Raw genomic sequence first — 14,931 nt, 5'->3', positions numbered from 1 at the left:
GCAGAGCGCCAGAGCCTCGGTAACCTGGCAGAAGGCTGCGGGGAGGGAGCGTGGAGGGGAGGTCCGGGCCGGGTGACCCAGGGCGGGAAGGGGGTGTCGTGTCGGGAGGGGGTTGGGGACAGTGGCGGGGCGGGGCCTGGTGAGGGGACCGTGTCGGGGCGTGGTTGGGGACTGTGTCGGGGCGGGGCGCCGCACCTAGCCCTTCCCTGCCGCGCGCTCCTCCCCCACCCCGCGCCCCGCCCCGCCCCGCCCCGCCCCGCCGCCCTCGCAATAAGGGGCCTGAGCGCGCGGGGGAGAAGCGGGAGCGGGAGCGGGAGCGAGAGCGAGCTGGCCGCGCCGTCGGGCGCCGGGCCGGGCCATGGAGCTGTGGCCGTGTCTGGCCGCGGCGCTGCTGTTGCTGCTGCTGCTGGTGCAGCTGAGCCGCGCGGCCGAGTTCTACGCCAAGGTCGCCCTGTACTGCGCGCTGTGCTTCGCGGTGTCCGCCGTGGCCTCGCTCGTCTGCCTGCTGCGCCACGGCGGCCGGACGGTGGAGAACATGAGGCAAGGCGGGGGGCCGCCGGGAGGGGCCGCCGGGAGGGGCCGGGGAACCGCCGCGCCGCTTCCGCTTCCCTAACTTTCTTCTGGGTTTCCCTCCTTCCTGCCCCGCCCGTCCCGCCCCGCTCCGGGGCGCCGGGGAGAGCGCGCCTGGGCCGGCGGCAGGCACGGGAGGGGGTCCCGGAGTCAGGGGGTCCCGGAGCCGGCGTCACAGTGCCCAGCACCCCACCCGCCGCCCTGGCCCCGGGCGTCTACACCGGTTTCGGCCTCCGCCGCGTCCCTGCAGCCCGGCGTGAGGTTCCGGGGGCGGAGCGGCTTTCGGAGAGAAAGGGGGCCGGTCCGCGCTGGGAGAGGCTCAGCCCTGCTTCCTGAGCGGGGAAACCGAGGCCGGGGCGGCGGGGACTTGCCCCAGGGCCATTGATCGGGGCGCACGGCGGTGTGGGGGCACCCCTCGGCCTCCCTCCGACGCCCTCCTGCCTGTCCGCCCGGTGATGGGCGCACCTGTGGGGCGGATTCCCCTTTCTCTCCCCTTCCTCTTCGCAGGGAGGTGGGGGACCCAGAGGGGACCTGCTTCCGTGCTGGGGAGCGCGCCCCTGGCCTCCAGCTCCGGGGGCCCAGCTCCCAAGCGAAGGGAAGGAAGAGTTAGGACTAGGGTTTGGCGGGGCTGAAATCTTCCCCTGGACGCCTTCCAGAAGGTGGGAGCTTGGTTTTACCAGGCTGGGGTTGGGGGCCAGAGGTCAGACTGGGCTGCCAAAGACGGCGGGGGCTGCCTGCTCCTGGGCGGGGTGGCTGCCGGAGAAGGCTCTTGCCTGCCCCGTCTCCCTGTTAGCCGTCCCCAGGCTGTTGCTACATTTCTCTCTGCCCTGTTTGGACTGCCCAGCCAGTGGCTTTTGCAATGGCCTGGGGTGGGGGCATTGTGGCCTCAGAGGCCCCCTTCCCCGTGGTTCCAGGGGCAGTGGGTGAGGGTTTGCTGGCTCCCTGCACTCGATGTCCTTGCCAGTCCTGGGAGGGCACTGAGGCTGCTGGAACGGGCCTACCCTCATGGCTTCCCACGGAGCCCCAGAAGCTCCAGGAATATGAAGGAGGACCCTGGGGCTGATGGAGAGCATGGAGAGTCCGAGAAGGGCCTGATGGCTGCTCAGCCAGACATGTGTGTGACCGGTGGTAATGCGGGCCAGGTGGCCCAGGCCGGGGTCCCGGGGAGCGCACACTCCAGGGCTGGCCCAGGTGGTGACTGGCGCTGACGTCCCCAGTGGAGCACCCTTCAGGGAGGAAGGTGGTTTGCAGAAACAGGGAGTTCCTGGGGGCTGGGCTCTGGGCACCTGTGCTGGAATCTCTGAAGGCCTCACCTGTGGTTCTGGCCCTGGGATCCCCTGTAGGCAGGGGTCTCTGTGAGGGCCCCCCCCCTCAGCCCCTGGGGTGCTTCAGAGTAGGGGCAAGGGTGCAGCTTTCCCAGCTGAGGAGGGGCCAGTCTTTGGGTTCCTTGGAGGGGTGCCCCCCACCCCGAGGAAATGGCTTGTGTGGTTCTGATGCCAGCAGGGCATCCTGTGCCGGGCGTGTCCTGGGGTGCGGACAGGGGACAGGGTCCTGTTCTTTCAGCAAAAGTGACGGTGCACCTGACTTAGGAGACCCTGGAGCAGACCCCACTACTGAGCCAGACCACAGGCCACGGCCTCTTCATTGGCGGCCTCCTTGTGTGAGAAAGCCTGGCTTGTTCTGCAGGGGCCTCTGCCTGGACTTCATAGTTGTTTTCCAGGGACCAAATCACAGTTCACCTGCTGCCCTTTCTATGGACCTGGCAGGCTGGGTTGGCTGGCACTGGCCCTGCTGCCCCACTCGGCCCTGTCCCCATCTCAGCCTGGAGATTCTGGCTAACCCGGGCATCCTCGGGACCTGGGGCCTCTGATGGTGCTTGGATGGGACCCTCCTGCCGCCCTCACCTCTCCAGGGCAGCACCCAGGCTCAGGCCTGTGGAGTAGTGGCTTTCGGGACACTGGCTGCTAACAGCAGGTGCTTTGTTCCTGCTTTGGTCCCTGAAGAGAAGGGAGGGCCAGAGGGCAGGGCAGTCGGCAGGAGAGGCCTGGGGCTCCATGGCTACCTTCCCCCACACCTCTGCACACGCTCCCCAGGCCCCAGGGTCCCTGATGACTCCCAAGACTCCCAGCAATGGCTAAGAGTGGGGCTGTTGCGAACGTGCGTTCCCTCCATGGGGGCCGTCGGGAGGGGTAAGAAAGGCAGATGAAGAGGAGGCGCTTTGTCACTCCAGGGAAGGGATCCGGGGGGCTGGAAGGGAAGGAGGGGATACTCGGCCTCTGTTCCTGCTGTGCGCCACGGGTGCCTCCAGCCTCGGGAACAGGGATTCGCATGTGCTCCGTGTTATAAATAAGGACACTGAGGCTGAGATAAGCAACTTGAAACTGGGGCAGGGTCCCCAAGCCAGGATGGGGTGGAACTGGGGTTCGAACCCACTGACAGTGACTCCAGAGTACCTGCTTTTCACTTTCCCCTTATTCCCAGCCCAGCGCTTGGGGCCGCTGAGGCAGCCCTGCGGCAGGCCTGAGCTCTGGGAGGGGCGCTCCATCTTGCCCCTGGGCAATGGCTGCCCTGGCTGAGGCCCAGCCCCTCCCCACGGGGTTCCAGGCGGCACCCAAGAGACCCCCACTGTCTACACCGTAGTTCTGAGCGTGTGAGGGACAGTGATGGGACTAGAACCGCTGAGGCAGCCTTCGTTCCCACCGGGCTTGGGGCTGAGACCACGGACCCCTTCCAGGCAGGGGGTGCCCCCTGAGCCATTCCCTGTGTGCGCAGTTAGGGTGGAGCTGCAGGGCACGTTTTCTCACCAGGGGCCGATGCCCTGGTACATCCATTCGACAGAGGAAAGCAAAGCCCGGAGCGGCTCTGTGTCCTACAGCTGGGTTCAGCTACAGGATCAGAAAATCCTCAAGACAGCAGCTTAATCCACAGAGAAGTTTACTTTTTCATACAGCAAAGGAGACCAGATGGGCAGCCTAGGGAAACAGCAGTAAGTTTCCGGCTCCTTTGACCTCTATTCCCACCATTTTCAGGGTCCCAGAGAGAAAAAGGGTGCTCTTCCTCTTAAGGATGCTCCCTGAATTGAACCCCACGCTCTGCTGGTATCTAGAGGCCAGGACCTAGTGGTTGTGACAGCTCCTGGCTGCAGGGCAGGCTCCTGTCCCATGGAGCACGTGCCCACACCACACGCCCAGTGTGGGGAGAACACACAGGGGACTTGGGATGTCGGGCAAGGTTTGACCCAGATTTGCCGGCCAGTGCATGGTCCCGGGTCCCCTGACAGATGTCTGGTGATGACAGATGCCATCAGGGAGCCCTGTGTCACCACAGCACTGGGGTCTTAGTCCCGAGGGAGACCGTGACCTTGGTCCGCCAGAGCTCTCAGGTGTCTCTCTGCAGGTCCTGATTGAGGGATGGGAGGGCTTCTCTGGCCCCACCTCCTTCTCACCCGCCACACCTGCACTCCCACACATCCGCTTTGAGTAGTCATCGGGGACCCCCCACATCCGGGTGTTTGTGTGGGCTGGACCCCGCACCCCTATGGACCCATCCCGCCTTGTGCTGCAGCTCGGATGACACTTGTTGGAAAACACCAGATTCCTCACTGGGGTCCCTGTCCCCGGTGGTCCCAACGAGCCCCAGCACTGGGGGAGGGGGCTGCCCTGAATGAGCTCACACAGCTGAGGATAGGCAAGTCCTGGCTCAGAGAGCTGCTGGGTCTCCTGGGAGTGTCCCAGCCCAGGACCAGGGCAAGGGTCAGCGAGTGGCCTTCCACGAAGACAGCCTGGCCAGTGGCCTGGGCCCTGACCTAGAACCGCCTCCCAGCTGCCTGAGCCAGGTGCTGGTGGGATTGGGGGCTTAGGCACATTGAGGGGCCTTTCGCTTTGATTTACTTTGGATTTTTTTTTAAATTTTTTGAGACAAGGTCTCGCTCTGTTGCCCAGGTTGGTCTTAAACCCCTGGGCTCAAGTGATCCGTCTGCCTCAGCCTCCCAAAGTGCTGGGGTCACAGGCGTGAGCCACCGTGCCCGGCCCCACCCATTTTGGATTCTTCCCCCACCCCCAGTCATCCTCATCACAGCCACTGTTGGTGGAGGTCCCGTCCTGGCCCGAGGGTGCCCTGGGTGTCTCCGCCTCATAGAATGTAAGCCTGCACACCCTTCCAAATGAGCCTGGGAGGTCAAATGCATTGTCCGAGGCCATAGCTGGGAAGAAGGGAAATGGGATCCAAATCCCCGTCAGGCCCAGAGCTTGAGTGTGGGAGCAGCCCAGGTGGCTGGGGGCTGAGCTCAGGTGGTCTGAGGAGGCTGGGTTCCTGCAGACCCCAGAGGGATCTCTTATAGCACTTCACTCAAGGCCAGTGGACTCCAGTCTGAGGGCTCCTGAAAAAGACGGGGGCAGGACCTGGGTTTTCCCTCAGCAGGAGCCCACTGCTCCGATGCCACCAGAAGGGCCCAGTCTGGGCTCAGCCTCGCTTAGTTTTGGGCACTGGGCTGCTCCCTGGGCCTCTTGCCTTGCTGGGCAAAGCTGGCACAAGTCACCCGCCTGGCAGTGGCCAGCAGGGCTCCCCGAGCTCCAGGCTTCCGGCGACCTTGGCTTTGCCCCTGCTGGGGTACCCCGGGCAGGCAAGGAGCCCAGGACCTGGATTTGGGGTCCGTGTGACTGTATCCTGGTCCGGCACAGCGACACCTGCCCCAGGCTTTGGGGAAAGGACAGGGCAGCCCCTCGTCCCCCTGTGGTTGGTGGGAGGGGAGTTTGGGTGAGGTAGGGTGTTTGGCACGGGACAGGACCTGGGCTGGGCAAGCTGGTGGGGGAAGCCTGGGGACAGTGGCTGCTCTGGCCACTCTGAGCTTCCTGCTGGGGGAGGCTGGAGCAAGCTCCCAGCCATGCTGAGGGGTTGAGGGGACTGTGGAGCCCGGGGGAGGGAGGGAGCCTCCGGATGAGCTCCTAGAGTCCTATTGGGGGCCCTCGCCGCCCCAGCACGACTCTGCCAGCTCCGAAGCAGAGTTCCAAGGGGGTGCTCAGGCCTGTTCTGGCTTCCCTGCTGTGTGGCCTTGGGGAAGTCACTTAACTTTGCTGAACCTTGAACCTCGAACCTCGCATTCCTCATCTGAAGAGGGGGGTTATGATCGTACCTACCCTGGGGGGTTACTGTCAGAACAAAAGGAGGTGACTCCTGTAGAGCCCTTGTCTCGAGGCTTTGCACACAGGAGGTGCAGGGGGCCCCTGTGCTTAGAAGGCGATTTTTCTCTGCCTGGGTTCCCGGGGGTGTCTTCGGCTGCAGGAGCCTCTGCAGGGCTTAGTTCAGTCCCTTCCTTTCTGAGGAAACACTTTTTTTGTGTGTGTGAGATGAAGTCTTGCTCCGTCACCCAGGCTGGAGTACAATGGCGCCATCTCGGCTCACCGCAACCTCCTTCTCCCTGGTTCGGGTGATTCTCCCGCCTCAGCCTCCCGAGTAGCTGGGATTACAGGCAGCTGCCACCACGTCTGGCTAATTTTTGTGTTGTTAATAGAGACAGGACCTCACCATGTTGGCCAGACTGGTCTCGAACTCCTGAACTCAGGTGATCTGCCCGCCTCGGCCTCCCAAAGTCCTGGGATTACAGGCGTGAGCCACCCACCCATCCAGGAACCGCTTGTAAAGTGAGTCTAGACTTTCCCACCAGCTTTCAGAAAGCTCTGAACTATGTACGGGACACTGGGGGGGAAGTGCGGTGGCCCCACGTGGCTGGTGCAGATGGTCCTTTGTCCCCTTGAGGACATCAAGTTCGACTTTGTTCCGCCCCCAGGGTATACCTTTCTCCCCCAGCCACACCGTGGGCTGCAGAGTTCTAGAGAGCCACAGCCTCCCGCTGGCCTGGGGCAGCCTCCGTCCATCCATCTGTCTGGCCTGAGGACCAGCGGCCGGTGGTGGGCGGCGGGACACAGTGCCTGCTCAGCGCTGCCTGCTGGGCGGGGGTTTGTACCCCATGTCTTTCACAGTTGAGAGAAGTATCAGTGCACGATCCATCCCCTAAGCAGCTTAGATTAAAAAAAAAAAAAAAAGGAAAAGTTTTGGAGCTGGAGGGTGGTGCTGGCCGCACAGCAGCGGATGCGCCGAGTGCCACGGAACCATGCGCTGAGAAACGGGTAAAATTATATTGTTTAGGTGATGCGTGTTAATACCACAATCAAAACAGAGGAGGGCTCGGCGCGCTGGCTCCTTCCTGTCATCCCAGCACTTTGGGAGACCGACGCGGGTGGATCATGAGGTCAGGAGTTTGAGACCAGCCTGGCCGACATGGTGAAACCCCGTCTCTACCAAAAATACAAAAATTAGCCGGGTGTGGTGGCGCACACCAGTAGTCCCAACTACTTGCTAGGCTGAGGCAGGAGAATCGCTTGCCGGGAGGTGGAAACGGCAGTGAGCTGAGATCATGCCACTGCACTCCAGCCTAGGTGACAGCAAGACTCCGTCTCAAAAAAATAAAAAATAAATGCACATCTTATTTTTTAATAATTTTAGATTTACAGAGAAGTTGCAAAGATATTACGGGGGAATCCATATGGCCCTCACCAGTTTCCTCCCTTGTTAACATTTTACATCACCAAGATGCAGTTGTTAACACTAAGAAACTAGCTGGCCAGGTGCGGTGGCTCATGCCGGTAATCCCAGCACTTTGGGAGGCCGAGGTGGGAGGATCACCTGAGGTCAGGAGTTCGAGACCAGCCTGGCCAACATGGTGAAACCCCATCTCTACTAAAAATACAAAAACTAGCCAGGCCTGGTGGCAGGCACCTGTAATCCCAGCTACTCGGGAGGCTGAGGGAGGAGAATTGCTTGAACCCGGGAGGTGGAGGTTGCAGTGAGCTGAGATCACACCACTGCACTTCAGTCTGGGTGACAGAGTGAGACCCTGTCTCAAAAATAAAAAAGTAAATAAAAGATGGAACTGGACAATGTCACTACCAGAGGGAACCAATGTCCCTTTCAGATGTGACCCGAGCCTCCTGCAGGCAGCTAGCTTTGGAATTGCAGGTGTGTCTTGGCTGCTGCTAGAAATCATATGCGTGTCCTTCACAGGAGATGAGTGTGGACCTGCCCTGTTCTTTCCCCGCGCCCCAGCTGGCTGTGAAATGGACCCTCATTTACTTTCCCTCTCCCTGCTGGTGGATATTTAAGCATTTTCAGGTTTTCCTAATTCACCGCACACTTGAGCACCGCAGGCTTCTCATCCAGCCATCCGGCGAATTCCTGGAAGATTCTGAGAGGAGAGGGGCCAGGTTTCCTCAGGGCTCTGGCCGGGCCTGCCAACCTGCCCTGCACAGAAGCATCTTGTCTGCGTGACTCCTCACTCCTGCCAGCCGCTGGGCCCGCTCCCGACGCCCTGGCTGGCACCTCCTGTTATCAGGCGTTTAATCTGTGCCAGGGGGAAGGATGAGGACAGTCTCTTGTTTTCATTTGCATTTCTTTGATTGGCGACGCGACCGTCTTGCTAGCACCAGACAGTTCCATGTTTTCTGTTGGTGAACTGCCGGCTTTTGCCTCCTCGTCTTCTTGGAGTGTCACAGGGGTCCGGGAAGCTGGATTGTGCAGATGAGTGTGGAGGCAAAACAGCCCTGCAGTTCCCCTGAGTGTGCGGGTGCTGCCAGCCCGGGCGTGCCTTCTGGGTGGGAGGGGACAGTGGCCGGCGCGGCCTGGAGAGGAGATACCTAGAGCTGGCTGAGGAGGGCAGATCTGAGGAGGCCCCAGGCTTCCAAGTCCAGGGACGGATGGCTGGACTTATCGTCAGAATTAACCATTAGGCCCCCCTTGACTCAGTTTCCCCATCTGCAACAGGGGGTCATGAACATTGCCCCATCTGCCCAAGGTGGTGCTGCCGCAGGCCTGGGCTCACACATGGAAGGGCAGAGTGCCAGGGCCGGGGAGGGGACAGGGGTTTGTGTCGCATGGGAATGGACGTCAGCCAGAGAAGGTGGAGAGTTCTGGAGATGGAGGGAGGAGATGGCTGCTGGACACCGAATGTGCCCAGCAGCCATGAACTGTGCACCCAGAAAAGGCCACGGAGATACATTTTATGTTACGTGTATTTTACCACAATTTTTTTTTTAAAGGGCGGGTGAGTTGGCTCAGGCCTGTAATCCCAGCACTTTGGGAGGCCGAGGCGGGCAGATTGTTTGAGCCTAGGAGTTCGAGACCAGCCTGGCCAGAGATGGTGAAAGCCCATCTCTACCAAAAATACAAAAACTAGCCAGGTGTGGTGGCTCACGTCTGTGGTCCCAGCTAGTCAGGAGCCTGAGGTGGGAGGAGCCCAGGAGGTGGAGGCTGGAGTGAGCCGAGATTGTGACACTGTACTCCAGCCTGGGTGACAGAGCAAGACCCTGTTAAAACAACAAAAATCCCCACCAGTATGGCTTTGAGAGAAGGCCCCGGCTTTGAATCTCTGCTCTGTGGCCTGGGGCGGTTACTCAGACTCATCTGTACAAAGCGGGGGGCCCTTAGGACTGCTGGGGGATCAAATGGTGGGGGGCACTAGTCTGCATGGAGAGGGGAGCAGCACTGGGAGCCCCCCGGTCAGCGCTGGCACAGCCTTGCCCCTGGCCTTCCACCCCTGCTGGAGCTTCGGAGTGGAGCTCCGTCCTCCTGGCCCCATCCCTGCTGGCTGCCCTGTGATGGGCAGTGCCCTATCTGGGGTGTGCCTAGAGCTTCCTGGCAGCACAGCAGGGCAGAGGCTTGGGGTGCTCGGAGCTGGTCAGAGTCTTCGGGTGCCCCTTGGGCATCCCTGGTCCCAACCGTGATGGGCGGCTTGGGCAAGGCCACCTCACATTTGCAGGTGCTCCAAGGGCAGCCCCCAGTGGGCTGGGCCCCCGCCAGAGTGGGGGCTGCTGGGGCCGGGGCTCAGGTGGCCCGGACCCTGGCTCTGCTCCTGCTCCTGGTGTGACCTCAGACAAGCCCCGAGCCCCCCGCCGCCTCTTCACGGGGAAAGGGAACCGGCCTGATTCTGTAGGGTAGGGGTAAGAGAGGGTCTCGGTCTCAGCTCTTTTCTGGAAGAACCTTTCGGAGGTCCTTTCAGAGGTCTCCACTGGCGCCGACACTTTCTTCCTGATGCGGCCCTGCCTTGAGGGGCCAGTGACCTTCCCCAGGGTGTGTGGGGCCCCATTTCCTCTAATGGGGTGCAGAGGCTGCTTTCCCCGACGTGGGTCCTTCATAGCGGACGTGAGAGCCCGTGCCAGTTCCTTTCCGGCTGGGTCCCCTGTGGGGTGGATAAGGGCTGGGTGGGCCCTGGACGTGGATTTGGAAGTGGGCGCCTTCCCATGTTCCTAGCATCCAAGTTCCAGAGGCTCTGGGTTTTCCCCTGTTGCTGGGGAGATGGAGGCAGGGCAGCCATCCAGGTGGGTGAGCCAGGCCCGGGACTCTGTCCGCTTCAGGGGCTCCCTCCCCTGTGTTTCCCGGTCTCCTGCCCCATGCCAGGAGGGCCCCTCCCCAGCCTCCTCCACACCCCACCCCCAGGCCTTCGTGCCCCAGCCTCGGCTGCGGGATCTGCGGGACCCGTGTTCACGGTGGCCTCCCCTGCAGCATCATCAGCTGGTTCGTGCGAAGCTTCAAGTACTTTTACGGGCTCCGCTTCGAGGTGCGGGACCAGCACAGGCTGCAGGAGGCCCGGCCCTGCGTCATCGTCTCCAACCACCAGAGCATCCTGGACATGATGGGTAGGGCCGGGCCTCCGGAGAGGCTTCTGGGGTTTGAGTGGGGCCGGCTGAGCTGGGGCTGTGTGGGGCTGGGGCTGGGTCCCGGGGACGAGGACACAGGGCTGCCTGTGCCTGGGCAAGCTCGGCCTCAGTACCTCCCTCAGGGCCCGACACAGAGGCTCGGAGGCCACACGACCCGTCCAGGTAGCCAGGGAGAAGGCAGGGCTCCAGGCAGGTCTGTGGGTGCTCAGCAACTGTCGTCCAGTGCACGCTCTTTCCCCCTCTCTCTCTGTCTCTGTCTCTCTCTCTGTCTCCTAGGCCTCATGGAGGTCCTTCCGGAGCGCTGCGTGCAGATCGCCAAGCGGGAGCTGCTCTTCCTGGGGCCTGTGGGCCTCATCATGTACCTCGGGGGCGTCTTCTTCATCAACCGGCAGCGCTCTAGCACTGCCATGACAGTGATGGCCGACCTGGGCGAGCGCATGGTCAGGGAGAACGTGAGTGTGCAGGGCCGGGCTGGGTGGGGTTGGGGTGGGGCCTGGGCGGGGCCAGGCAGGAGCCAGCTTGTGACTTGGTTTTGGTAGAAAAAACAAGACCCCCACATCATCCATGCTCCGCAGGTGGGGTCCCACGCCAGACCCCCACACCATCCATGCTCTGCAGGTGGGGTCCCACGCCAGACCCCCACACCATCCATGCTCCGCAGGTGGGGTCCCACTCCAGACCCCCACATCATCTATGCTCCACAGATGGGGTCCCATGCCAGCTGCTTTGCGAAGTGGGGCTTCTTAGGAGGCGAGGCGGCGTGGCCTTTCTGGGGCAGCCTGGGTGTGAGGTCAGTCCAGGCTCTTCTCTCCCTACAGCTCAAAGTGTGGATCTACCCCGAGGGTACTCGCAACGACAATGGGGACCTGCTGCCTTTTAAGAAGGGCGCCTTCTACCTGGCAGTCCAGGCACAGGTAGGCCGAGCCCAGCCCTCCCGGGGTGGGTGCAGGCTTGGGAGGCGGAATCAGGCTGGCTTAAGGCAGGAGGTGACCACCCAGCCAAGCTGAGGACCCTTGACACGCAAGGGACTCCTCCCACTGAGTTGGGGACAGGGCCTCCTTGCCCCTTCTTGCACTTGCCCCCTGACCGACCAGGGAGGGCAGCCCCTTGGGCCTTTCGCCCACACAGAGCCCAGAGTGACCAGCTGCCCTTGGTGGGCACCCAGTGCTTGGCCTGCGAAGCTGGGCAGGTAGAGGTGGGGGGAGCTGGGCCGCTGGCCTCTGCCACCGAGCTCTCAGGAGGCTCATTTCTGGGCCTGTGCCTGGCTGGGGTGGGCTTCAGGGCATGGACAGGGGGTCTGGACAAGCCAGGCTTTTGGTGTAGTGTCAGGTCGGGCCAGAGCTCAGGATGGGTGGAGCTCATTGTAAGCAGCGCCTCCAGACTCTGGACTTCCTGGTCCCATCTTCCATGCAGTGCGTCCTGGGGTGTCTGGGAGAAGCCGGGGTATAGCCATCCCCCAGCACCTGTCCCGCCTCTGCCGCTGTGCTGGAAAGAGTTGTGTCAGGAGAAGGAGCTTTTACCTACCTAGGTGGGGTCTCGCTCAGGGCAGGGGTCTCAGCTCCTTCCCTCACGCTGGCCGCTAGTGGCCCCCGGTGCCTCGCCCTGTGCGAGGTGGTGGGGAGGGGGCCCTCCTTCCAGAGGCTCCCAGCTAAGGCTGTGAGGCCTGGGGAGCCCCGGAGGCGCTGGGCTGGTGGGCATCCTTGGGCTCTGATCCCAGCCCTGCCCAGGTGCAGGGCACATCTGCCCAGCCTGGGGCTGATGTCACTTCCCTTTGGGGGTGGAGTGAGGGCTGGATCGGCTCTGGGAGAGCAGAAGGGAGACGGGCGGCTGTGATGGGGTGGCTGGGGGTGGCCACAGCGCAGCTTCAGCCAGGAGACCCACGGCTTTTCCGTCCCTGCTCCAAGTCCCCAGCCTACCTGCTGGCCCCCTCCCTCCCTGCTCCCAGTCCCCAGCCTACCTACTAGCCCCCTCCCTCCCTCCCTGCTCCCAGTCCCCAGCCTACCTGCTGGCCCCCTGGAGGTTCCTTGGCTGCCTTGAGTTAATGATCACCCCCAAGTGCCCTTGGATTTGACCCCGGTGACTTCCAGGAACGCCAGCAGGCTCCACCCCTCCCCCTGGCTAGGGCTGCCTCCCTCGCTGGCTTCCTGAGATGGAGAGGACTGGGAGAGAGGCGTGGGCAGGGAAGAGTGCCATAACCTCCTCCTAAACCGGACAGGGCCCTGCCCCCCTGGCTAGCTGCTCACCCAGTATGAGGACAGGCGTGAACCAGACAAACAAGTGCTAGGGCTTCCTAGAGGAGATGAATAAAGATTTGCAGGATGAGCTTATGGAACTCGGGGCCAACCAGAGCAGGACAGGTATCCCAGGTCCCAGGGGCAGGACAGCCACAAGGACCCATGGCAGCAGCGAAGGCAGGGGTGGGTGGGCTGCAGGACAGGGCTCCCCAACCACATGCAGCCTGGGGTGTGCCCGGCCCGTCCCCAGGGCTGCCTCAGCTGCGCGTCTCCCTGCCCGCAGGTGCCCATCGTCCCTGTGGTGTACTCCTCCTTCTCCTCCTTCTACAACACCAAGAAGAAGTTCTTCACTTCAGGTACCCCCACATGTGTGCACCTGGCGGGTAGGCCCCGCCTGACCCTATAGTCACGGAGCCCCGGGCCCCTCATCGTTCCCATATCCGGGTGGCACCCGTGGTGCGGCCACACGGTGACCACGTGGTGAATGAGTGACTCAGGCTGGAGTCCCAGCTGTGGGCTTCGTGGCCTCATGTCCCTGTGAGATGGGTGGTGCTGGGCCCATTTTTCAGATGAGAAAACTGAGGCTCCAAGAGACTTCACACGGATGGACCCCAGCTGTGCACACAGCTTGGGGGCCTTGAGGCGGCCTCTTCCAGGGCTGGAGGGCGGCCTCTGAGCCCATGCCTCCAGGCTGATGCCCACATGGGGTAGATGGAACCCAGGCAGCCCAGGGGCACAGGCTGCGGGGCTCATGGCCTCTTGCCCCTTCCAGCCAGTTCCCAGAACGTGGGCACCTGCTGCCCAGGCGGGACAGTGGGGTCAAAGTTGGAGAGCAGTGGGGGAACCCAGCTCCATCTCTCCCACAGCCCCTCACCCCGTATGGAGGGCAGAGGCCAGGCAGTGAGGTAGGGGCTGATCAGGAAGTGGGGCTTTTTGGGGGCATTAACAGGGGAGCGCAGACTTGTCGAAACTGCGGCGAGAAGGCCAGGCAGCCATGGGTTTTACTGCAGCAACGTTACCGCAATTTAAATAACCCACCACGGCTAGGGAGTCCAGGGGAAGAGCCCGGCCTCAGGGGCTTCCCAGGGAGGGGCTGTGGGGGGCTGGGGAGAGGCGAGGCCAGGGCAGCAGGCTGAGGTGGGCCCCAGCTCCCCACAGGCCACTGAGGTCTGTTGCCTCCCCCACAGGAACAGTCACAGTGCAGGTGCTGGAAGCCATCCCCACCAGCGGCCTCACTGTGGCAGACGTCCCTGCGCTCGTGGACACCTGCCACCGGGCCATGAGGACCACCTTCCTCCACATCTCCAAGACCCCCCAGGAGAACGGGGCCACTGCGGGGCCTGGCGTGCAGCCGGCCCAGTAGCCCAGACATGGCAGGGCAGGACCTGGGGAGGGCAGGTGGAAGCCGATGGCTGGAGGATGGCAGAGGGGACCCCTCCAGGCTTCCAAATACCACTCTGTCTGGCTCCCCCGGCTCTCACTCGGCCCGGGAAGCAGGAAGCCCCTTCTGTCACTGGCCTCAGACACGGGCCCCTGGCATCCCCTGCAGGGGGCTCAGCTGGACCCTCCCCAGGCTCGAGGGCAGGGACTCACGCCTACGGCGCCTCTGGGAGCTGGGATGATGAAGATGAGGGTTGCGGCTGTGGCCCGCAGGTGGGCTGAGCCACAAGGCCCCCGATGGCCCAGGAGCAGATGGGAGGACCCCGAGGCCCGATGCACACTGTCCGAGCCCTCTGCTCAGCCGCCTGGGACCCACCAGGATGCAGCTGGGCTCCAGGGTCCAGCCCACAAGCTGCATCAGGCTCTCAGGGAGAGGAGGGGCTGGAGGGCCGGGAGTCCCAGACTCACGTACCCTGGGCCACAGGGAGCTGGCAATCGGGGCCTGCTGCTCCTGCCGGCCTGGAGGACTCTGTGGGGTCAGCATTGTACTCCGCTGCCGTTTTTTTATAAACACACTCTTGGAAGTGGCTGGGGAGCTGTGGTCACTCACAGGGCGGGCAGGTGACCAGGGCGGTGGAGCCAATGCTGTGTCTTCCCAGCTGCCCTCCCTAGGGGCCCAGGGTGGAGGCACCGCCACCCACCCATGTTCCCTTTCCAGGAGGGGGCCCACATCACCCTATACTACTACCATCGATGGGTGGGGGTGTCGCCTAATGGGCAGGTGTGCCGGCATCCTCAGGCTACTGGGAAGGAGGCCAGAGATTTGCTCTTTGGCCTCTGGTTGGGGCCAACATGTCCCCAGGACAAAGCTCTCTGGCCTCACAGAAACCACCTGCCCACCCCCTCTGCCTTGGAGCCCCCTCCCCACCCCACGACTGCCCACTGCACCTGGCCCCCTTTGCCAGCCGGCACCCAGCAATGGGTCTGGGAGGGGTGGCCAGGAGGTGAGAGCCCTCCTCCCAGGCCCCCAGTCCATCCAC

At 62.8% G+C, this 14,931-nt stretch overlaps 1 protein-coding gene across 2 annotated transcripts; it reads left to right on the top strand.

The window, feature by feature from the left end:
- The first annotated feature begins 231 nt into the window (after positions 1–231).
- AGPAT2 (1-acylglycerol-3-phosphate O-acyltransferase 2) lies at positions 232–14,480 on the top strand. 2 transcript variants are annotated; one of them, XM_002820394.6, is made up of 6 exons: positions 232–540; positions 10,123–10,256; positions 10,554–10,729; positions 11,096–11,191; positions 12,795–12,867; positions 13,699–14,480. In XM_002820394.6, the coding sequence occupies exons 1-6, from the start codon at positions 359–361 to the stop codon at positions 13,872–13,874; spliced, it is 837 nt and encodes a 278-aa protein (XP_002820440.3). In that variant the 5' UTR covers positions 232–358; the 3' UTR covers positions 13,875–14,480. The 2 variants fall into 2 exon arrangements, with proteins under 2 accessions (XP_002820440.3, XP_054377207.2); XM_054521232.2 differs by lacking the exon at positions 232–540 and adding an exon at positions 650–3,556.
- Positions 14,481–14,931: the final 451 nt, after the last annotated feature.

Source organism: Pongo abelii, chromosome 13 (genome assembly GCF_028885655.2).
Source record: "Pongo abelii isolate AG06213 chromosome 13, NHGRI_mPonAbe1-v2.0_pri, whole genome shotgun sequence".
NCBI classification, from domain to species: domain Eukaryota; kingdom Metazoa; phylum Chordata; class Mammalia; order Primates; family Hominidae; genus Pongo; species Pongo abelii.
This window is presented reverse-complemented; position numbering and strand designations above follow the sequence as displayed.